This window comes from Rhineura floridana, chromosome 6 (assembly GCF_030035675.1).
Source record: "Rhineura floridana isolate rRhiFlo1 chromosome 6, rRhiFlo1.hap2, whole genome shotgun sequence".
NCBI lineage: Eukaryota > Metazoa > Chordata > Lepidosauria > Squamata > Rhineuridae > Rhineura > Rhineura floridana.
In genome coordinates this window covers 107,496,926-107,520,156 of record NC_084485.1, presented here as the reverse complement: position 1 = coordinate 107,520,156, position 23,231 = coordinate 107,496,926, and the positions used below count along the sequence as shown (strand labels likewise).

The window sequence follows — 23,231 nt, the reverse complement described above, 5'->3', positions numbered from 1 at the left end:
TACTATATATATGTTGGACTTTTCCATAACAGCAATAGAGATGCCAGCAGATCCAGCAGCATTGACCAAAAGGGAGAACTTTTGGATATACTCTCTGGACACATTGGCACCACATGGCCTGAACCTGGAGGAAAGCACCATCACTACTTAGCTTCTGCAAATGAAGCCCCTCTGAGCATTCCATCCTCAAAGCTCTATAACTGCCACCTTGGTAACAGCATTTGTATGTTAGCAGCTGATGAAGGCAGAAGCTGAAACGTTTTGTTAATAGAATAAAAACCTCTGTTTTGTTAATCACAATTACATTCATATATGTTTATGTGATTAATGGAAGGAATCCTTATAGGAATCCAGAGCAAGCATGAGTGAAGTTCTGTTTGTTGCTTTCAAAACTCTGTCTGTCTGTCTGTCTGTCTGTCTATTGTGGAAGGAATTCTGATTTTATCTCCTTAGAAACCCATCTTTTAAGTGTGTTCAATTTGCTGTGGTTAAAATGTATTGTTTGCAGTGGTCATTAAAATGGGGAAGCATATTTGTTTGGATGTTCTCCTAACAGTTTGTCAGAAGAGATTGTGGTTTGTGGTTAGCAAGTTTCCGGAGCCACAATCAAGGCAACTCAGTGTTAAAAAGAGGAACTGATGCAAGAATGTTTTCTTAGGAGAAGCCACATATGCTGAAAATATATTGTGTGAAGTGTAGAACTGTATTCTTCTTGAGATGTTTCTGGGTGTCTTGTTTTGTACCTTATGAGATGTCAAAATGTGGGTCAGAAGGGCATAAAAGCCCTTCCTCTTTCTTTGAATGGACGAAAACAGTTTGAGATGCAAATGCCAAGAACATGCCCTCAAGGGGAGGATACCCAGGCAGGGATTGGCCCAAGGGGGTCATAAGGTACAATGTATGTATGATGTATCAATCACTATAAAATGAATGTATTCCTATTGATTGGCAGAGTGTGAGGTTCAAAAGAACTCCCTCTCCCATTATGCATACTGGTATACTGGTATTTTTGTTATTGATCAATAAACCTCTGTCCTTTGGAGCACAATCGTTGTTCTGGAAAGTTTTCCCTTCTACAATCTGGTGTCCCTGGGTGGGCAGGACAAGAACAGGACAGCCCGGCCTGTTAGCTCCTGCCAAAAGACCACCCCCAGATTGGTTGCTCCCTAGGATATAGGAATTTGTGTGTTTGTGTTGTCTGTGTTTTTGCAACTTTGCTGAGGAAACCATCAATAAAAACTTTGAGCTCAAGAGCTCCTGAGGAATGGGTGAGTATAAAATTTATTAGGGTTTAAAAGGGGGAAATGCCAATTGGATGAGTGAAAATATTGAGAGCACATGGAAGGATGAATGTCTATGTGAGCATAGGAGTCCCTGGTATGTGACCTCGCTTTGAAGACTCTTCCCTTGTGTCAACCCTGGTGGTCTCCTGAAAGGGGGGCTTCTGTTTGAACACAGCCGATTGAACTCAGTGCTTAGCGAGTTTGCATAGTGGCGTATACTACCTTGCCATGAATGAGTTCATAGACCCCACAAGTGGTCAAATGGCCCTGCATGACTGAGAACTGTTTGTTTGCTTTTCCCATCCCTCTTTCCTCTGTCTGTTTAAATTGGAGGCTGTGTGTGGCTGTCAAACTGACTCTGGCTGAAATAGTGTCAGGGGAAAAGCCCTGACAGAGACGCACAATATTGAATGAGTGGGCTCTCTCTGCAAATCCAGGCTTGAATAATCGCTTGGTGCGACTGGCATTGGGAATTAAATAAGTGACTAGGGTAAAGGGAAAAGTAAATGGTAAGAGGTGCAAGCCGAGGTTAATGACTTGAGGATCCAATAAGGGTGAAAGCCATGACCCCGGCAAAAGCACCTTAGTAGAAGGGTGGTGTGGGACTAAGGTAATAAGAAAAAGGTGAAATTTGTCCAGAACTTCAATTCCCCTTGGAGTCAGGCCAGGGTTTAGGGGTCCTTTCGGAGATAGATAGTCCAGGATTAAATCCCTTCAGAGTAGGGCTAGGATTTAGGTCCTGTCAGAGATAAATAGACCATGAGTAGGTCCTTTAAGAGTCAGGCTAGGATCTAGGTCCCCTTGGAGAATAATTTTGTGGGATCTGGTTGGAGATTAGCCCTAGTGGGTGGAGGTCTAGGATCCCTGGGTAATGTCCACAGCCACATACAAGGAAACAAATAGGGACAGTAAAGAGAAAAAGGAATTTGCAGAGGAAGGTAGTTCTCGGCTTCCAATATACTCAATTTTATATTATAAGTGGAAATTGCAGCTGCCGCCGAAGTTTTGGACGGCAGCTGACTATTGCACACCTGAACTGCTTTATTTGCGGCTGTCAAATCAAAGGCACCCAAAAAGATGTTATACTGAGAAGTGGAGAAAACTGTTAGGCAAACAGTGGGATTTGAAACAGGGAACCAAACATAGAAGGTGGGCTTTTCAGCAGATTAAAAGGTTAGGGTTTAGGCCAAAGTTGTTACACCCTAGTTATACTCAGATATGCATATACACCCCACGGCCCATCTATGGATTTTGTAAAGAACTAATGTTTGGGTCCCGAGCCCTACAGAGGATTTGTTGTTGTGGAGAAAGGGAACATCTAAATCAAAAGCAAGGGAAAAGTGCAAAGTGGTCAGTTCTTTCTACTTGTCACTGGGCATCTTATATTAAAGAAATACCAGATATGGGGGAAGTAAATTCAAAACCTATGGAACTCCCCCAGAAAGGCACTCCAGCAGCTAAGCTACATGAAAAATATGGGATGCTGCCCATAAAATATCTTCCGCTGTGGCACGCCCATACTAGTAGCTTAGGAAGAAAGCAGAAGTGGCCAGAGGAGGGGTCATTTGACATTGAAAAAATAAAAGCATTGAGGAAGCGGCTGTATGAATTTGGCTCGCAGATTCCTCAAGAACAGTGGCAATCATTCAGGCTGTGGGAACTGGAGGCTAATTTGAGAAAGACAGCTTCTCAAGTTAGAAGCCTTAAAAATACAAAAACTCAAGTAACGGAACAACTGGCATCCCTCCAGAATCCACCACAGCCATCTACCCAAAGCCAAAATGAGGCAGCTGTTCAACCAGTTGAATCAAAGGGCAATACGGTTTTGTATCCTTTTCATAGTATTGGGAATAAGGAACAACAAATCCCAGTAGACTTGGGGGGAGTCAGGGAAATTAGTGTAGCTCATATAGATTTAAATAAGGGTCCAGTCAGTTCTCCTGTAAACTTATCAAGTCACCTAAAAGTGGGAAATTGGCCACAGCAAATTTTACCAGAAACAGCCCTTACATGGGCTGGACAATGGGGGGGGCAGAAATGTCTCCAACATCTCCTGCCCCTTCTGAAACAACACGGCTGGACTTACCGGATCCATTCAGTTCTCCCCCCCACAGTTCTTCCCAGAAGGAAGACTTAATTCAAGTGGAACAAGGGGAGGAAATACCCTTCTCTGATTTTAGTCAAAAATTTTCAATGTTTAAAAATGAGATGGCAGGGTTAGGGGAGGAACTGGCAAGCAGGCAAGTACCAGCAATGAATACACGTAGTAAAATACCTTCTACTTTGACCCCCAAAATGTTGATGCCAATAGAGCCTCCACCTCCTCAACAAACTAAGGCTGGGCAAAGCAATGGGGAGGCGGCACAAATATTACAGGGACTGTTTCCATTGAGACAACTGCTGGGGGCTCATGGAGATTTAGTCACAGTGCATGCTCCATGGACCCCAGGAGACTTATTAAATCTGACAAGAACATTTCCAAAAATAAGAGACGATCCTCAAAAATTTAAGGAAGAATTGGAAAAGTATTCACTTGTTACAATCCCAGCTGGGCTGATGTGAATCAATTATTGCGGGTTGTAATGCCAGCAGATATAGCTAAAAGAATTAAAACCTATGCTAATTGGCCTGATGAGGATTGTCCCTTAAGACATTTACCTGATCATCGGCAAGATTTGCTAAATGCCATTTTAGAAATATGTCCAAAGAAAGCCAATTGGATTAAAATTAATAATTGTAAACAAAAGGAGGGAGAAAATGCTTCTGATTTCATGGAACGAATGAAGACAATTTTAAATCAATGTTCAGGGATTGAAAATGCAGAAGAAAATGTTAGACCAGCATTGGTGGGAGCCTTGGTTCAAGGGTTATTGCCTAAAATAGGGGAAGCAATTTGAATACATGTAGTTGGATGGCAAAATAAGCAAATCCAGGAGATCATTGATCAGGCAAATCATTTTATGAATGTGCCAGTGAAAAGGAAAGAGGGCAAAGAATTGTTGGCAGCAGCTCTCCCTCCTTGGCCTCAAGGAGGTCAGGGAGGAGGAGCTGCAAGGGGAGCTACAAGGGGCATGATGAGGAGAGATTTGAGGGGAATGGGCAGGGGTCCAAACTGTTTCCATCGTGGTCAGGAGGGTCATTTTAGATGAGATTGCCCTGTAAGAGAACATAAAGATCAATTGGGTTGGGTCCTTTGGGAAGGTCATCCTGGGGAAAGGCAGAGGATGGGTTCCACTAAAACTTTTGGAAATCCTCAGGCGTATGCCTCAAGTAGACCTCCACCAAGGATGGTTCCCCCACAGGGGACAAACCCATCTAGTCCTCCTATACCCCTCAATGCCATCCAAGCTGGTCAGGAACGACAGGAAAATGAGGTGGCTTGAGATCAGTGGAATTGACAATTAAATCAACCAGGAAAGGATGGGGTAAAAGCGGAAACAGTGGCCACTATTATGGATGTGGAGACCATTATTCCACTTCCCAATGGGCAAACTTCAAAATTTGAATGTATGGTGGCAGGCTGCACTGCTCCTTTTCTGGTTGATACAGGAGTGTTCAAATCTGTACTAAGGGCAACTGATTTCTCTGATGTCCCTGGTACCTCTACAATTATAGAAGCAGTAGGGGTGGCAAATCAGCCAATTCCACATACAGTCACAGAACCTTTGCCAGTCACTATTGGCCCTCTGTCAGTGGATCATGCATTTTTGCTGAGTCCATCATCTCCAGTAAACCTCTTAGGGAGAGATCTTCTATGTCGATTAGGTTGTACTATATATTGCACTGAAGTAGGGGTATTTTTGGATGTGGACCACAGGAGATGTAATGAAGCAGTAGCTGTGTTAAATACCCCATTAACTCTCCCCTTTCAATTCCAGTATGGGAAGGGGTGTGTCTATTCACAACAGAACAAGAACGAATTATAGCTAAAGTTCCCCCTAAACTCTGGGCCATGCATGCGAATGATGTGGGGTGTATTCTGTCAGCCGATCCTGTTCATATTGCTGTAAATCCAGCCAAACCATTGCCCAGAATGGCCCAATACCCTCTGAACCCAAAAACGATTAAAGGGCTGAAAGAGGTCATCACCTCTCTTTTACAACAGGATATTATTGCCCCAATTCAAAGCCCTTGCAATACCTCAATTATGGGGATTTGCAAACCTTCAGGGAAATATCGTTTAGTGCAGGATTTGAGGAAAATTAATCAGGTAGTTCTGCCTTCCTTTCCAGTGGTACCCAATCCCCATACTATCTTAGCACAATTGCCTCCCATGGCACAATATTTCATGGTAGTAGATTTATGTTCAGCCTTTCCCCTCCATCCCTATTCATGAGGACAGCAAATTCCTTTTTGCATTCTCCTTCCTCAGGATGCAGCTATCCTGGAATTGTCTCCCACAGGGATTCTGCCACACCCCTTCCATATTCTCACACGCTTTAAAGGATTTGGATGATATTGTCTTCCAGCAGGGGTCAGTCTTGCTGCAATATATTGATGATCTTTTATTAGCTTCAAAAACACTTTGTGCATGCCCAGAGGATTCGGTCACCCTGTTATGTGCTTTGGCAGAAAAGGGACATAAAGTTTCAAAGGAAAAACTTCAGTTGTGTCTTCCTCAAGTACACTATCCGGGGCATGACATTTCTCAAGGCCAAAGAGCCCTTTCAATGAGCCGTATTGAGCCAATTTTGAAAATGCCCCGCCCAAGTAATAAGATGGAAGTAAGGTTCTTCACTGGCATGACGTCTTATTGCCGTCCATGGATCTTGGGATATGCAGAATTGGTAAAGCCTCTATTACAATTAACATTACAGGCAGCCTCTGACAAGGTAGTCTGGACAGAAGACTGTGAACAGACCTTTGTGGGTATAAAACAGGCACTTGTTTCTGCCCCAGCTCTTGGCCTCCCAAATTATGATCAGCCCTTTACGCTGTTTTGCCATGAAAGGGAGGTGCAGCAATTGGAGTCCTCATGCAGCTTCACGGCAATAAGCAGTGTCCTGTGGTGTATTTGAGTAAACAGTTGGATAATGTGGCGTGGGGGTTTCCACCATGTTTAAGAGCAGTAGCAGCAGCAGCAAGCTTGGTGGAGACCTCTGAGACATTGGTTCTCATGTCCCCACTAACAGTAATGGTCCCTCATGCAGTAGCAGCATTGCTGTTAAAAGCTAAAACGCAACATCTGTCTAATCAAAGATAGTCCAAATATGAGAATTTGCTCTTAACCCCAGCCCATATTACAATTCAGTGCTGTGCTAGCCTTAACCCAGCCACCTTGATCCCTATTCCAGGAGAAGTGTTGGGGGAGGTGGCCCATGATTGTGTAACTACCATGGAAATAATTAGTAGACCGCGACCTGATCTAAGTGAAATGCCTCTCCCAAATCCAGACGTAGTTCTTTATACAGATGGCTCATGCCTACGGGATGAGAGGGGCGATCTCTCGGCAGGCTATGCAGTCTGCTCCTCTTTTGAAGTATTAGAGAGTGCACATTTGCCCTTGGTGAAGTCTGCTCAAGTGGCTGAATTGATAGCCCTCACTCAGGCATGTAAAATGGGGATGGGGCTATGTGTCAATATATATACAGACTCTGCATATGCTTTTGGGACAGTTCATGATTTTGGACAAATTTGGAAGTACAGTGAATTCCTTACTTCTGCAGGAAGCCCTATAAAACATGGAAATTATAAAGCTGCACTTCTGGAGGGAGTGTTGCTGCCAAAAGAAATAGCAGTTATAAAATATGAAGCCCATCAACACAAACAGGATGAAATATCCAAAGGGAATGCAATGGCCGATACTGCTGGATAGGCTGCGGCCTGGGAAAAGACCACAGGCGCCTGGTTGACCACTGTGAGAACAGGATGCTGGATGGGCCACTGGCCTGATCCAGCAGGCTCTTCTTATGTTCTTATGTTCTTACGTTCACAGGGGAAGTTTTTGTGGGGATGTTACAGGAGAAGGAAATTAACCCTTGGGAAGACTTGAGAAAGATACAGGATGGTGTAAATGATGTGGATAAACAAGGGGTGTATCAGAGGAGTTGATGGGTGCTGGAGGGATAAGAAGGGAAGGCTGGTAATTCCTCGAGCATTATTAATATATTTTGCTAGAATAACCCATGGGCAAGCGCATTTAAGCCATGATGGAATGACAAGGGAATTGGCTCAGTATTGGTATGCTCCAGGGTTTTCCCAAGCAGCCAAAGAATATTGCCAGGCATGTCACATTTGTCAGATGCATAGTATAGGAAAACCAGAGCCTACAACTTTGTTTGCACCTCCACCCTCATGGGGACCATTTGTAAATCTTCAAATTAATTTTGCAAACATGCCCAAGTGTGGCCCATATGAATATCTATTGGTCATCATTTGTATGTTCTCAGAATGGGTAGAAGTCTACCCTTGTGCAAAGGCAGATGCTCTCACAGTAGTAAAGAAGTTGGTAAGAGAATTGATACCCAAGTTTGGAATTCCGGCTATAATAGATTCTGACCGAGGAACTCATTTTACAGCTGAAATAATGAAGGGGGTCTGCCAGGCCTTGGGAATCCAGCAAAGACTTCATACTCCTTACCATCCTGCCTCTAGTGGCCGGGTGGAAAGGACGAATTCTACCTTGAAAGGGAAAATAAGGAAAATATGTGCAGAAACAAATTTAAAATGGGTAGAAGCACTTCTTATAGCTTTAATGAGTATAAGGTCAACTTGTAATCGGAGATTGGGTCTGTCACTGCACAAAATTTTAATGGGACGGCCAATGAGATTGCCAAGTACACCACCCATCCCACCATACTGCAGAGACTTAGTACTGATGGACGATCACATGCTTACATACTGCAAAACTTTGTTGTCTTGCATAAGGTCTTTCCATGCACAGGTGGCTGAGGCACTATCCAGACCTGCTGAGCATCCCTGCCATTCCATAGAGGTCGGAGACTGGGTCTGCGTCAAGGTACATGTATGGCAGAACCCTCTGAAATGTTTGTGGGATGGTCCATTCTTAGTGTTACTGACCGCACATACAGCAGTCAAGATCCAAGGAAGGGATTCGTGGATCCACACTTCCCACTGCAAAAAGGTTCCACTCCCCATGGAAGGAGAAGCAAGCTATTCCAAGTGACCCAAAAAGTCTTGACCCCAGGGATCAGCAGAGGTAGTGGGGCATAATAACCCCCCCAACGAAAATCCCACTGTAGGCGGGAAGCTGGTGGGTGAAGATTGCAACAAGGACCTCAGCCACCCCACTGAATTGGTTGTCCAATATCAGAAAATTTATAATTTGCATCCAAGAAAATAATAACTATCCTAGAAAATTCAGCATAGCAGACCCATCCACTGCGATTCAGCAAACAAAGACTCTTAGAAAATGTTTAATGCCACTATTAGGATTTATTAGCATTGTACTGTTTTTATTATTGAAATTGAATCTGCATGATACAATCATGTTTTTCTGGATTCCACAGGATGAGACAGGAATGGAACAGGAACACCCTTTGGTCCCTGCCATTTCTGGTTCAGAATATTGGCCCTTGGTTTATCCCACAGGATGGGCAAGTGCCCGAAAGAAACGTTCCATTGATCCCCTAGAAAAAAGTAAGATTCCATCAGATTATCTGCAGTTCACAGGAAATACGTTCCTACAATTAACTTGGGCCTATGCCCAAGACTTAAATCAAAGCAATTGTTGGATTTGTTCTCATTTCCCCATAACTGCAGGGAAAGGGATGCCTATGGTTCCTGTGCCATTTTGCATGCAGGATTGGTGTGACTATTGGTATCTTCTTCAAGATTGTAATCAAAAGAAGTATGATTCTGTCTGTTGTAAGGGGTGTAAACCTTATGATTTGGCAGTATTTCTTGGGGGAGTATTTATAGAGCCCCCTGACAATGAAAATCCACCCCCAATCCATTTGGTGATAGAGAGAGAAGGATATCTATGTTTCACCAACAATATGAGCCGCATTCCTATGGGCCAGAGTAAATGCAAGTACTATGCTGAATGTGCCAGTCCTGTTGTTGTCCCTATCTCCTCATATGGGAATTTGTCCCTCATGTATACCATCAGTAGAAGTGATTGCCCTTCTGAAAAGAGGTGGACCTTGCAGAACTTGTATTATGTGTGTGGTAAAATGGCATACAAATGGTTACCTAATGGATGGATGGGATCATGTTACATGTCCTACCTGATCCCTGCTGTGCACCACACTAATACTTCCAAACTTCCTAAAACTAGGCCAAAAAGATTTCGGATGCCATGGGGACTTCAGACTGATACGGCCTTATCTTTTCTTTTCCCACCAGAGGCAGTCACCTATTCCTTGAGACAAATTAGACAGTTAGCTAAAATATTGGAGGTTGTGTCAAACAAAACTGCAAAAGCCCTGCAAGCCATAAGTGTCAAAATGCATGCCATGAGAATAATGGTATTGCAAAATAGGCTCGCATTGGATTTTTTATTAGAAAATCAGGGTGGAGTTTGCGCAATAGTGGGTACAAGGTGTTGCGTGTTTATTCCTGATAATGCCTCTCAAGTTTCAGATTTAACAAAGACATCTTACAGGCAGGAAAGGAGGCTGGGAATATTGGAAATTCAAACATGGCATGGGATATTGGAGTGTGGGTTCATGGTTTGGGGGAATTTTCAAGTCGTTGGAAGATATGATCTTGTATAGATTGGTTTGTCTAGTGATACTAGGAATGGTAATTTGTGGAGGATGGAAACTTTTTAATTACTGCCTAAGAGAAGGACTTAAAACAAAAAAACCCAGATCAGAATAAGAAAAATCCTACCCCCAGCTTTATCTCTATGAAAAGTATGTCCTCCAGCTAATGGCAGGAGGATAATCTCAGAGATCCCCATTATGCTGATACCATGTCAGAATCCATCTACCATCTTTCCCCCATAGAAAGGGAGAAACTTGAAAAACTCTCAGATTCAGATTCTGAGGAGACTCTGTCTGAGACCACGAAGGAAGAGGAATAAGGGGTTGGAGTATTGGATTCCTCGAGAATGGATGAAGGTATATGTGTCCTCCAGACTTGGGGGGGGTGTTACTAGATTAATCCCTATATCTTATCTCCTATATATATTTACAAGATTTATTCCAGATTGTTTTTGGGAGGATTGGGGTTTCAACGGGGGTAAGTAACTCCTTGAGAAGTTGGTGCCCTCTCGGTTGTCTCTCTGATTCCCCTAAATTGAAGCTTTATTATTTTAGGATAAAATGAATCGGACTTCTGAGGATCTTCCCGATTCCAGTGGTGAAGGGACCAATTGTAATACCCTAAGAAATGACTCAATATCGGAAGAAGAAAGCAGCCAAGATACAAATTTGAAGTTATTAGCTGAAATATCAGTTAGGCCCTTTAAAATTGATCAAGGAACTCAGACAGAACCAGTTAAGGTGATTCCACTAGTTCCAATAGCTCCCATACAAATAAAGAAAACCTTACATTGTCGTGGTTATAGCTGGTATGCTTTACAGTGTGCAGTAGAAGCAGTGATTAATAACACTATGAGTTCAGCAGTAGCCGGCAGGGTCTATGGTGTACCTCCAACTACTGTATGGGCTAAAGCAAGGAAGTGGAAGTTGACACATGGGAACTTACCTCCAAGCCAAATTAGAGTTCCCATTTGTCAATGTCCTCAGGATAAATCATGTCAAATTTGTTTCAGGGAGATGGATCTTTCAGGATGGGAATACCCTTCTGATGAGAATGAATAAGATAAAAACAGAATTCCACCGACTGAACGAGAACGTTCAAAAGGGAGGAAACTGTGGAAGGAATTCTGATTTTATCTCCTTAGAAACCCATCTTTTAAGTGTGTTCAATTTGCTGTGGTTAAAATGTATTGTTTGCAGTGTTCATTAAAATGGGGAAGCATATTTGTTTGGATGTTCTCCTAACAGTTTGTCAGAAGAGATTGTGGTTTGTGGTTAGCAAGTTTCCAGAGCCACAATCAAGGCAACTCAGTGTTAAAAAGAGGAACTGATGCAAGAATGTTTTCTTAGGAGAAGCCACATATGCTGAAAATATATTGTGTGAAGTTTAGAACTGTATTCTTCTTGAGATGTTTCTGGGTGTCTTGTTTTGTACCTTATGAGATGTCAAAATGTGGGTCAGAAGGGCATAAAAGCCCTTCCTCTTTCTTTGAACGGACGAAAACAGTTTGAGATGCAAATGCCAAGAACATGCCCTCAAGGGGAGGATACCCAGGCAGGGATTGGCCCAAGGGGGTCATAAGGTACAATGTATGTATGATGTATCAATCACTATAAAATGAATGTATTCCTATTGATTGGCAGAGTGTGAGGTTCAAAAGAACTCCCTCTCCCATTATGCATACTGGTATACTGGTATTTTTGTTATTGATTAATAAACCTCTGTCCTTTGGAGCACAATCTTTGGTCTGGAAAGTTTTCCCTTCTACACTATAATCTATCTATCTATCTATCTATCTATCTATCTATCTATCTATCTATCTATCTATCTATCTATCTATCTATCTATCTATCTATCTATCTATCATCTATCATCTATCATCTATCATCTATCATCTATCATCTATCTATCTATCTATCTATCTATCTATCTATCTATCTATCATCTATCTAGGGAGTGGTACTAAAGGGACTACAAAGGTAAAATTTATTGTAGAAGGCATAAAATCATTGTCAGGCTCTACCTTCAGTCCCTCCCAAAGGCTCCCCGGAACAAGGTTGTTTTCAGAAGTCTCCGGAAAACCAACAGGGAGGGAGCAGAGTGGACTTATTGGGGTAGGGTATTCCAAAGCTTGGGGACCACAGCTGAAAAAGCTCTCTCCCGCGTGCCTGTCAGTCTACCATCTTTTATTCCAGGCACGCAGAGGAGACCAGAGGCAGATGATCTTAAATCCCGGGCAGGTACATATGGGCATAAGCGGTCCCTCAGGTATATTGGGCTAAGGCCGTTTAGGGCTTTAAAGGTCAGAACCAGCACTTTGAATTGGGCCCAGAAACAAACTGGGAGCCAGTGGAGTCGATAAAGCACAGGGGTGATATGCTCCCTGCGCCGTGCTCCAGTTAACATTCTCCTTGGGAGGAAGGGTGGGATATACATTTAATTAATAAATAAAATCATCAGTATGATACAAGTGTTCTTAACCAATGTCATAATGGGTCTCCCTGAAAACATTTTTCACCAAATGATTGTCTTTAGAATCAAGCAATTTTGGTTCTTGATTCGTTCCCCTACATACTTTAAAGCAGCCTTTCCCAACATGTAGACCAGCAACATCTGTAGGACACCAGCTCCCATCATTCCTGACCATTGGTCATGCTGATTGGGGCTGATGGGACTTGTAGTTCAAAACATTTGGAGAGTACCAGGTTGGGAATTCAGCTTTCATCATACCATATCCCCCCTCCATTATATTATGTGGCTCCACCCATTACAAACATGAGCTTTGACTGTCAGTAGGAGTCAGAATGTTTATTTCTTTACTCATCAGGACTTGTTAGGACAATGTTATAATAATAATAATTTTTGCAAACCTGGAACAATTTCAGTGCCCGTTTTGCTCGTGGCTATTGGGGTGGGAGCTCATGATTCTGGTTTGGCTGCATACAAAAAAGTTACATGAAGCTCCTGGCATTGCATACTTTTTGCATGTTTCAGGCCCAACTATTATGCTAGATGTCATGGACTAGGGTCCTTTTTACCAGAATCTGAACCATTTCATGGCAACATTTGTTTCAATAACAATGTTTTTAAACTGGAGTCTCCGGGCAAAAACTGGAGACCTGGAAACCCTAGCTGGAATGTGCTTGTGTGTGCACAATTCAGTCTGCAAATCCTTACTCACTTAAAGATCAAGCCCGAGCCTATACACTTTAACTTTGCAAGATGTATATAAACTTTGCTTAAGATAGCCCACAACTCAATGGAAGATTTGTGGATCCTGGATTTATGGGGGCCTCTCTTCAGATGGTAATCTGTATTATCTTAGTGTGTGTTAATCCAGTTCGGCATTTGGGAGCCCTCCTGTTTATTGTTCTGAGTGCAGCCCTGAATGTCTGCCCCAAAGTGCTACCTGGAAGGCACCACTGGTATATCCTAACTTCAATACCTGGCAAGTCCAGTTAAAAAGCAGGAAGGCTGGGACAGACATACTTCTGACTGAGACCCTGGAATGCTCTGCAAGTCAGAGCAGACAATATTGCAATAGATGGACCTGACTCTGTGTAAGGCAGTGTCATATGTCATGTGTTAACTATGAACTGCTTCATCTACTTAAGACAAGACTCACAATTCAGTGCTGTCTATTCAAACATGGACATGATTGGCTTATAAGCATTCAAAATTGTTCATATCCATACAGGTCAAGCGGAATTTTGTATCCTGGCTGTATCTTTACAGGAAGCTTCTCCCTAAGACTGCTCAAAGATGAATGGCTTCATTATTCTGTCCAGGAAATGGTAGGATCAATTCTGCATTCCCGTCAGACAGTATTGTACAGCTTCATCATCATCTGCCATCATAAATTATTTCTAATGTTTCTTCTCCACGTAAGCCTGTGTTTCAAATCTAGTAGCAAAGAAAAATCTTGCTCTTGTCATTGTCATGTGAATTAGTAATGTGTGCTGGACGGTGTCCTGCTTCACATTTGATTTTTGCTAGATAAGCTAACATGCCTGCTTTTTTTGAGGGAGGTATGGAAGGAGAAACACTGTCATACTTAAGTGGCAATAGCTTATTAAACACCTTTGTATGTTTACCAGTCTCCAAGTAGCATTTTTCAATTATGATTTTAAATATATTACGATATTACACAATTAACATCAATCAATCTAATTAACAAACTACAGTTTGTAACATAAATACTTTGCACAAAGGTGAAATGCTACTGCTTAAGAGAACAACAAGGTGCTCAAAACTACATAAGGCTTCAAAAATACTTATTTAATCAGGCATAATGTTCAGAAAAAAGGGAAGTGTGAAATCACACAAAAGTTTTGCAAGAAACCCCTCCATTTCAGAAATCTATCTAGGAGATATTCAGATCTTCTAAATCTATAAGGTCACACACTTCTACAAGTTTGTCTGTTAGTCTGTCATCATTGTTTTCTTCTTGGCAGATGGAAGGAAGGGTGTCTGAAAGCTGCAAGGGAAAGGATAGCCAATCAGTAATCCTTTCACTTAAAGAAGAGAGCTCTACTCCCAATTCCTCTCCTTCCTTGGACCCACATTGGGGAATAGGACTGCATTGGCCCAATTTAGGGAGGCATGACACCTTCATGGTGTCAGCAGCCATTTGTTCAGATCTCAATTCTGCTTGAGTGCCTGTAAACAAACAGATCTCAGAACCAAAGAAAGTGGCAAAGACTGCCATGCTTAACAGAGTAAAAAAATGAACGCCAGCATACAATATGAGCAACTGCCAGCATAGATGCTGTCTGAAAAATCCAATAGTTTGACAGGGCAGGTGCACATTCTCTGAAGTTTGGGATACAGAAAAATCCTAAAGCAGACTTTGTATTATGCAAGGACCCACCCATTTCTAGGGCACATTTTCATACACACTTCTACCATTTAGTAGGCATCTTGCTAATATGTCCACAAAAATAGTCTAAAAGTCAACAGTAGAAACTTACAGCTGGCACTCCAGTGGCTAGTGACCACCATTTTTAAATCCTATGATTTCTCCTAGAGTGAAGTCAGTAAACATTATTTTCATTGCTGTTTGGCTTCAGAACAGCCCTACCTGATGATGTTATGTGGTTTGAAATATGGAGCTAATCACAGTGGGAGCAATGCTTCTTACCCTCTTTCTAGGGAAATGAGATTAAAATCTGGAGACTGTTCACAGTTGGGAGATTCAGGAGTGCCGCTAATGTCATAGCCAGGATCTTGAAACAGGCAGTGGCAATAAAAAAGATGAGTTCAGTGGTCAGTTTGGGGAACCCCTCTCCTGGTAACCTCCCAGATTTAACCTCTTTCAGTCCAGCTTTAGTGCTAGTATGCATTTTCCTAGGTTAGGGGTGGAGATCCCTTTTTCAGCCTATAGGCCACATTTGCTTATGGTGAACCTTCTGGGAGCTACATGCCTGTGGTGGGAGAGGTCAGAGGCAAAAGTGGGTGGGTCAATGGATGTGTTTCTTACCTAAGTACAGTAGGCTACATTGCAGGCAGGCAAAAGCCAGAATTTTCCACACAAGCTTGTGTACTCACACCTCCATCCTCTAGCTAAAGAAGAGGCATTAACACAATTCCGAGGACACATTCTAGCCTCACAAAAGCACTTGAAGCGGACACAGAGAGGGCTGCAAGGGGTGTGGCCTGGTATGGGGGCATGGGCTAGGAAGAGTCTTGGACAGAGAGGCCGGGAAGAGGGTCACATTTGGTTGCCAGCCTATTATCCTCCACCCCTGTCCAAATTTCTTTATCTTTGACTAACACAGCAGCAGCTTTTACTGAGAATTAGGCCTCAAAATATTTTGTTTGTATAGTCTGGCACATTCATTCTGATACAGTTGTTTTTATTATTGTGTATTTTGAGATCTTTAGGGAATCAATCGACTCTCCATTATCATGGTAAAATTACACTTAAGTGAATTACTTACCTCTCAATGAAAAATAAATATACTGTTTACTTCAAAATGGGAAGTGATATTCATATAGTTTATTTCTATTTTGCCAGCACCTGGGAACAATGCAATGTTATTTACATTTGAACCCCACATTTCTGAGTTAACCTGTCGGTCATAACTACATGTAAGAAGGTTAACAGGCATTACAATTGCTGTGACTATAACAGTTTGGAAGTAGTATTTTAAAAATTATGGACTGCCTCGTATCTGATTCTTCAAACTATACTGCTTTATGGCAAAACAGGTGGATGCAGCACTGAACTGAGGGACTTTTGCAACAGCACCTGGGCACAATCCAGCCAAAGTTATTTTTTAAACTCCCATTGATTTCAATAGAAGATATTTAAGCACATATTTAATTCCTATATTGAATTAAGTTACACTTAAGACATAACTTTAGCTGAGATTTATGCATGGAATATCTATATCTACCTTACTGCTTTCTTATAAGAAGCTTAGTTGGGTAGATGCTTCATCACCACTGGAATTCTGATGGAGGTCCAAGAACTTACACTTAGCACCAAGCACACAGGCCTGGATCGCACCATGGTGCAACAACAACATTGTTAAACAAACAATGTGCAGGTACATAGTGCTCGTAAGTCCTCATGGTGCTCCTCCCCCCACTCCTTTCTTCAGCATGCCAGGGAGGAAACACACCAGAGGCTGACTGGTTTGCTATTATAAGTGCAAATCACCACTCTTGGTTTGTTTCTCTCCTAACATACCATGGTGACAAACAGAAAACAAACCTCGGCTTACCATCATGGTTTGTTAGGAGAAACAAATGAGCATCACTGGATCTCATCTAACAGCAAGCCAGAGTCTGGTTTATTTCCTCCCTGGCGCACTGAAGGAAGGAGTGGGGAAGGAGCAAAGTGGGGTTTTTTTTAGCAGCATGCACCAGCATGCATCTTGTTCACATTAAACCAGAGTTTAGTGAAACATGCAAAGTCTAAAACAAATATTTGTTGGTAGTTAAATGCAATTTTGTCCTGGATTCTTCCAGATAGATGATGTACATTAATACATTGTTGGCTACCACAGGGGCATCTCAAGAGTATTATACCTACATTTGATTTATTTTGGCTTTATTTTAAAAAAGGAATAAAGGGACCCATTCTCTCATTATTCCTAAATCATAATCTATGTGATCATTTTTTATCTTTCAAACACTGATTGTACATGGATAATTTTGTTAGGTTGGTTTGAGAGCCTTTATTTGACAATCTGATTTTTAGCTGAATTAAAAGTAGAGCAGTCCAGAATGTTTAGAAACCCATCACTGCTAAATAAACGTGGATGATACCTTGTCATTTCATTTTCTAAGGAGTGTGATGTGTGCTTGACACTTTCTTTCCTATCACCTCACATGCCTTTTTTTGGGGGGGGAGAGGGATGTTTTTCTATTTGTTCAATGCTCTATCATTCTTTTATCTATGAATGACAGATATCTATAAGGCAAATTTGCCTGATCTCATGATGCCATTAAGGAAGGTGGCTAATTTCTAGAAACCAATATATATCAATTGAATATGGCTGGTGAATGCAGTCAAAGAGAACATTAATTTTTTATGTTGCCATTCTATATTCCTTCACACTTTTCTTTTTCCATGGGATACATCTTCCTGCCCAAAGAATAATCATGCGTACTACTGCAGAACTTTGACTCATAGCAGAGAAAGAATTACCTCTTGCCCTTTTATTCAGTTTCTTTCTATCTTCTAGAATTATGGGACTGAGAGATGGTCTACATCAGGGATGGGAAACCTGCGGCCTTCCAGATGTTGTTGGACTCCAACTCTCAACATAGCAAATAGTCCAGAATAGTGGTAGCTGGAGTCCAGGAACATCTGAAGGGCCACAGGTTCCCAACCCCAGGGTTATATGCATGCTACTCAGGCTTGACATGAGCACTTGGCACTCTTTGCCAGCTGGCAACTTCTGTTGTTGGCATGCATATTCTGTGTTTGGGACCTACATGGCAACCCCTGAATCTGAGCGTGGCTCCCTACTGCTGCCGCCCAAGTCTCTCGCCAGAAGCCCTCCAACAATGCTGCCTCCAGTGCTTCCAGTCCCGCCGGTCTTCACAGACTGTGATTTTAATATTTTTAAAAGGGCATTCAAGAGATCTTTCATGGCCCTTTATTATGTCAGAACAGCACCTTCATTCTTGTAGAGCATTATTTACTATAAACAGGCACTTAGCACAAGAAGAACATCATCAGTTGGGAGGATGCTAAGGCAATGAGAAATCCGTTCTCTGTTCTCAGTTAAATGGTTAAATGACATAACATCTTATCACTTGCCTGTCTTCAAAAACTTTCACATATATGGATAGCAGCAGCTTTGTGAAATTGATCCTCCAGAACAAGCAGGTTTCAGTCTTTGTCTGCATCTATTTATATTCAATAGAGCTGGTGTGGTACAATGGTCAGACTGCTGGACTTAGACTGGGAAGACTGGAGTTCAATTGAGCACTCAGTCCCAAGTGGCATTATGCCTGGATGACCTTAGAGCAGTCACTATCTTGTACTGAACCTACCTCTGTGAGGAAGAAAAGAGGGCACGCCCTGACCTTCTCGAAGAAAGGTAGAGATTTAAAATGTAATTAATAAAAATAAATGTTATTTCTGCCATATATTTACCCAATGGTACAGTCTGAATGCTGGCATGGTCACACAAGGGCAGAAGACATCAGGTAAGCAGATAATGTGGCATGAACCAAACATTTGTGACAATTCCTAAAAACTGACAGTTTCAGAGACAACCAGCAACAAAAGGAACCAGTAAACATAGGGGAGTTCTTCTTACCCAGAACACAGTTTAAAACAAAATAATCATATCTGGTTAAATGATGCTCATAGTGAGGGGGAAAGTAGATTAAATTGTTACATAATTTATTTTAGAAACTACATTTCCTTTAAAAGGCTTGTTCTAGACTGTGCCAAAATGACATGACAAAATTCTGTTTCTGCACAGTTTTACACTACGAGGTATGGATATAGAGTGGGAAAAATATACTTCTCTAAATATCCCCCTACCCTTTTAAAAATGGGCAGAATGCATTTTACCACTTAATTAGAGAACAAAAGATTACCTGTAGGCTGAAGAAACAGAATGAGAAATTTCAACACAGATGGTAAGTTTTTTTTAAAATGATCAATACGAATTTTGAAGTTTCTCAACCATAACCAATAAGCCGCTGCTACCATGACAGTATAATGAACTGTTTCTTGAGAGGTGAAGTTGAAAAATCTGCTAGGTGTGTGACAAATGCAAATTGGGCACCAACTACATGGGTTGTAATGCATAATTTTACATGTTAATCTAACCACATTTCTCAAGTACTTATTTCTCTAGGAGTTTTTATCAAACATTCTGCATCCTATGTTCATGAGGACAGAAGTGTCAACCAGGATTGACAATTAAATTCAGATTAATCGTGAGCTGAAGAGGGGAACCTTGGAAGAATTTGGGGCCTGTCAGAGGTGACACAAGATCTATATGAGGTGGCACAAGTTGAAGTGGGGATCACTGAAGTGCTTTGTGGTGCCTTGGCAATCCAGTTGTCAAAAAATATGCTGCTGAGAAGTGTCTGCTAGAAGTAAAATTAAATGTCTCTTATCTTTCTGTGTAAGGAACACATCACATCAGAGTGGGAAGATGGTGAAGGGGAGTCCCATTATGATTGACAGGTCCAGCCTGCATTTGAGGGAATGATTTTATACATAAAGTGAATCCATTTTAGTTCTTCCACCTGGGGCACCTCTCTCATGTCTGGAGTTTCACACCAATTGCCCACAACAAAACAGAGATTAAGTAATTCCCTTTTCAACCACCCCCAAACTGTAAAGGCTATCTTTGCATGAAAACCACTGTAGCTGTCCTTGCAAAGTCTGGCAGGATTCATCTCTTCAGAAGGGACTACTAATTTCATCCAATGCTGCCCAAGTTTTTTTTAAATGTTTGTTTAAAAAACAAACTTTAAAGATGTGTAGGACAAAAGTCCCTGGATGCATTTCCCTGTAATTTGGAAGGGTGTATCCACACTAGAGGGTCTGGTTTCATATGGTCTGAAGGCACATGAGGCGAGCTCCCTGCTGAAACTAAACAGGGTCAGGCCTGGTCAGTGCCTGGATGGGAGACCGCCTGGGAACCATATGTAAGCCTCCTTGGGTTTTTAGCATGAAAAGAAAGGTGGGGTATAAATGAAATAAATAATAAATAATAAATAAATAAAAGGGGAAATGTTACAGCCATTTTTAACTTTTGTAATAGTGAATTGAGAGCCAGTGTGGTGTAGTCATTAAGGTGGGGGACTACGACCTGGGAGACCAGGGTTTGAATCCCCACAAAGCTCACTGGGTGACCTTGGGCCAGACACTGCCTCTCAGCCTCAGAGGGAGGCAATGGTAAACTCCCTGTGAATACCGCTTACCATGAAAACCCTATTCATAGGGTCGCCATAAGTTGGGATCGACTTGAAGGCAGTCCATTTTTCAATAGTGAATTGGGGTGGGAGGGATGGTGACCCAATTTGCTAGTTTTGAAGATATACTGAGGCAGGCTGTTGTCCAGGGTGCCAAATCAGCTTTCAGTCCAAATCTTGTGGTTGGTGCTAGGGATGGGTGAATCTGTCAATTTATATTTCTCATATTTCCAGTCTTCAATGAAGTTATCCACATTAGTGTGTGCGTGAAAATTCATCAGCATTTTAGTGCAAATTTCTCCCAAGGTAAAGTTTTTTGTATATAATTTTCTCTAATGTAATGCATTTGTATATGTTATTTTCCAAATATATGCATTCATATGTACACTTAACTTTGGTATATGCATTTTTGTACACATTAATTTGGTGGAGAATTGTATTGCAAAGTTTGGAGAAGTGCAAATTTAGAAGCATGGCTGTGTTTGGATTTGTGTATGTTTCAGAAAGTGCAAATTAGGTAAGTTCACCTTTAAATGTGACAATTCTCTTCCCCCTTCCCTAGTCAGAGCACACACCTATACTACCAAATTCTCAACTTGACATATTTTGCTAAACACTGGGAAGCATTGAAGTTTATCCCATATATCCCAGATAAATCAGCTAAGATAGGAAAAGAGATATTCCCATAAGTTTTTTCTGGAAAACAAATTTCATAACAAGAGCAAATTTTACAGTCACACTATCCTAAACCAGTCATTGCTGATATGAACACCAGATGTTTTCATACAATCTATGAACTATTACAGAAATAACCAGGTTTTCTGTTTTCCTGCGTTAAGCCCACAAACTGATGAAGGCTTCATGTGTGCTGTTTGGGAACTCAGCAGTTTTTGGATCCTCCACCTCACCCCACTCCACTCCAAGAATGGCACAAACACATGACATGTGACAACATAGCATGCAATGCCTCCCTTGTAAAAACAGATGGGAAGGTTGAGGAATTGATGTAACCTGCCTTGATTATTGATGAGCAGTAAGTTGAGATGAGCTTGTAAAATATGCTCCATGCTAAGATGAAGCCTGGCTTTGTCCTCTGTGTTGCTACTGTATGTATACTGTGTTTTGGTTCCCCCCTCAAGAGCGGCTCAAAGACATGGCACGTGGTTTTAGACCTGAAACTAAACAAAGTAAATAAAAGATTTGTCCTCAGTTGAATCATCAATAAAAAAAGTTTCAGAAAGACTAGTGACATTTCTGAGGAAAGTTCCTCTCATCACGAACCATTATATTCCTCTATGTGAAACTGAAATCTTTTTTCTTTTCTTTTTTCTTTTCTTTGTCTATTTAGCATATATCAAAATACATGCTACTGAGTCCACTCCAAGGTAACTTAGAGCAGGGCCATTAGTGCTAAAGCACCTGCCCTGTGGAATTCCCTCCCTGTGAACATTAGACAGGCACCACCTATGCTAGGTTTTCAATGCCCATGGAAGACTTTTATTTTTCTCGACACTCCTTCTCAGAGATGATGGATCCCAGCAATGCATACTGTTAATTTATATGAACTGTAGAACTGAATTGCCTTACTCTATACTGATGTTTTAAATTCTTGAATTCTGCTTTGTTATTTTCTAAATGTAAATCAATAAAGATATTTTTGTAAATAAATAAATAAAAATGAAAAGTTGGACTAATAAGTATTTATCCTAGACTTACATCTAGCCCACTGTCTACCAAATGATGTAAACTGATTTAACTGATTTTAATACTGTGTTTTTATATTATTGTCACCTGCCCAGAGACCTTATGGTGAAGGGCAGGAAAGAAATCTAAATAATAATGATGATAACAACAATAACAACCAAATTCTGGCAACTCTGAATGGTAGTGGTTTGTCTGTTCCCAGAGTTCCTTTGTCAAAAAGGATGCTTGGAACTGGAATGGAGGCATCCTATATGCAAGAGATTCACTTTGTTACAGAGCAGTGACTCACTCTCTGCATGTGTTTGTGTGTGCGTGCTTGTGTATAGATGTGGATTAATAAACAAAAACATTAAAGGTCACATTTCTGACACCTTATGGATGTCAGAAAGCATTAAGCATGTAGTAGTAGTTTATTACGGTCAAAGACCAGACTAAATACACTCAGGGTCAAATAATCATAAAACAGATAATTATGACAGGACACACATTTTTTTGATAAAAATAATCACTAAAAACCCAAACTCAGGTCTGTATTGGCAGTTGAGTTAACTGTGCTCTTCGGAGTGAAATAGAAGCAGCACAAAATCTCGCTACCTTAATTGTGACCTGCGAAATTTGGTCAGATAAAAGATATCTGACATGGAAAGCAGCGTCCCTGCCTGGGAGACTTTGCGTGATCGGGGTGATCATCGTGTGTCGGAGATCATTATAAAAAGCACAGTCCAATAGAACATGTCCCACAGTCTCTACGGCACCCACTCCGCAGGGGCATAATTACTCAACATAGGGGATTTTTTTAAATCTGCCATCTAAAAAGGCTGAGGGTAGTACATTAAACTTGGCCATCACGAATGCTTTCCAGAGCCTCAGGGTAGGAAGGAAAGCAAGGTAACATGCAGGGGTAAAGGGTCCAGGGCAAGGTATAACTCCAAAATTGGGCACTAGTCGAGAACGATGATTTTGGAGTTCAGTGTCGAGGATTCATTGAGAGATTGCCTCCAGCGCCTTGGTATGGCCTAACAAAAGCACAGCAGTAGCCAAAAATCCTAGACTGGAAAGTTTCATAGTTAAAGTTTTCTTCCACCTCGACTGGAAGACGTCTGACAGGACAAGAGGGGCCAGAACCACAGGTAGAAACAGGAGTTTTAACCAGTACTTAAACTTAAGTGTCCATAT

General features: G+C 41.5%; 1 protein-coding gene across 2 annotated transcripts; it reads left to right on the top strand.

Moving 5' to 3' along the window:
* Positions 1-611: 611 nt before the first annotated feature.
* Positions 612-11,678, top strand: LOC133386750 (uncharacterized). Of its 2 annotated transcripts, none has more exons than XM_061630509.1 (2): positions 612-898; positions 8,151-11,678. In XM_061630509.1, exon 2 carries the CDS (start codon positions 8,663-8,665, stop codon positions 9,959-9,961), a length of 1,299 nt encoding a protein of 432 aa, XP_061486493.1. In that variant the 5' UTR covers positions 612-898; positions 8,151-8,662; the 3' UTR covers positions 9,962-11,678. The 2 variants fall into 2 exon arrangements, with proteins under 2 accessions (XP_061486493.1, XP_061486492.1); XM_061630508.1 differs by having other exon boundaries at positions 612-1,268.
* The last annotated feature ends 11,553 nt before the right edge of the window (positions 11,679-23,231 follow it).

What these genes read in the sequence shown, in the direction of transcription:
- LOC133386750 (XM_061630509.1), top strand. Translation starts at nt 8,663, where the DNA reads ATGCCACTATTAGGATTTATTAGCATTGTACTGTTTTTATTATTGAAA.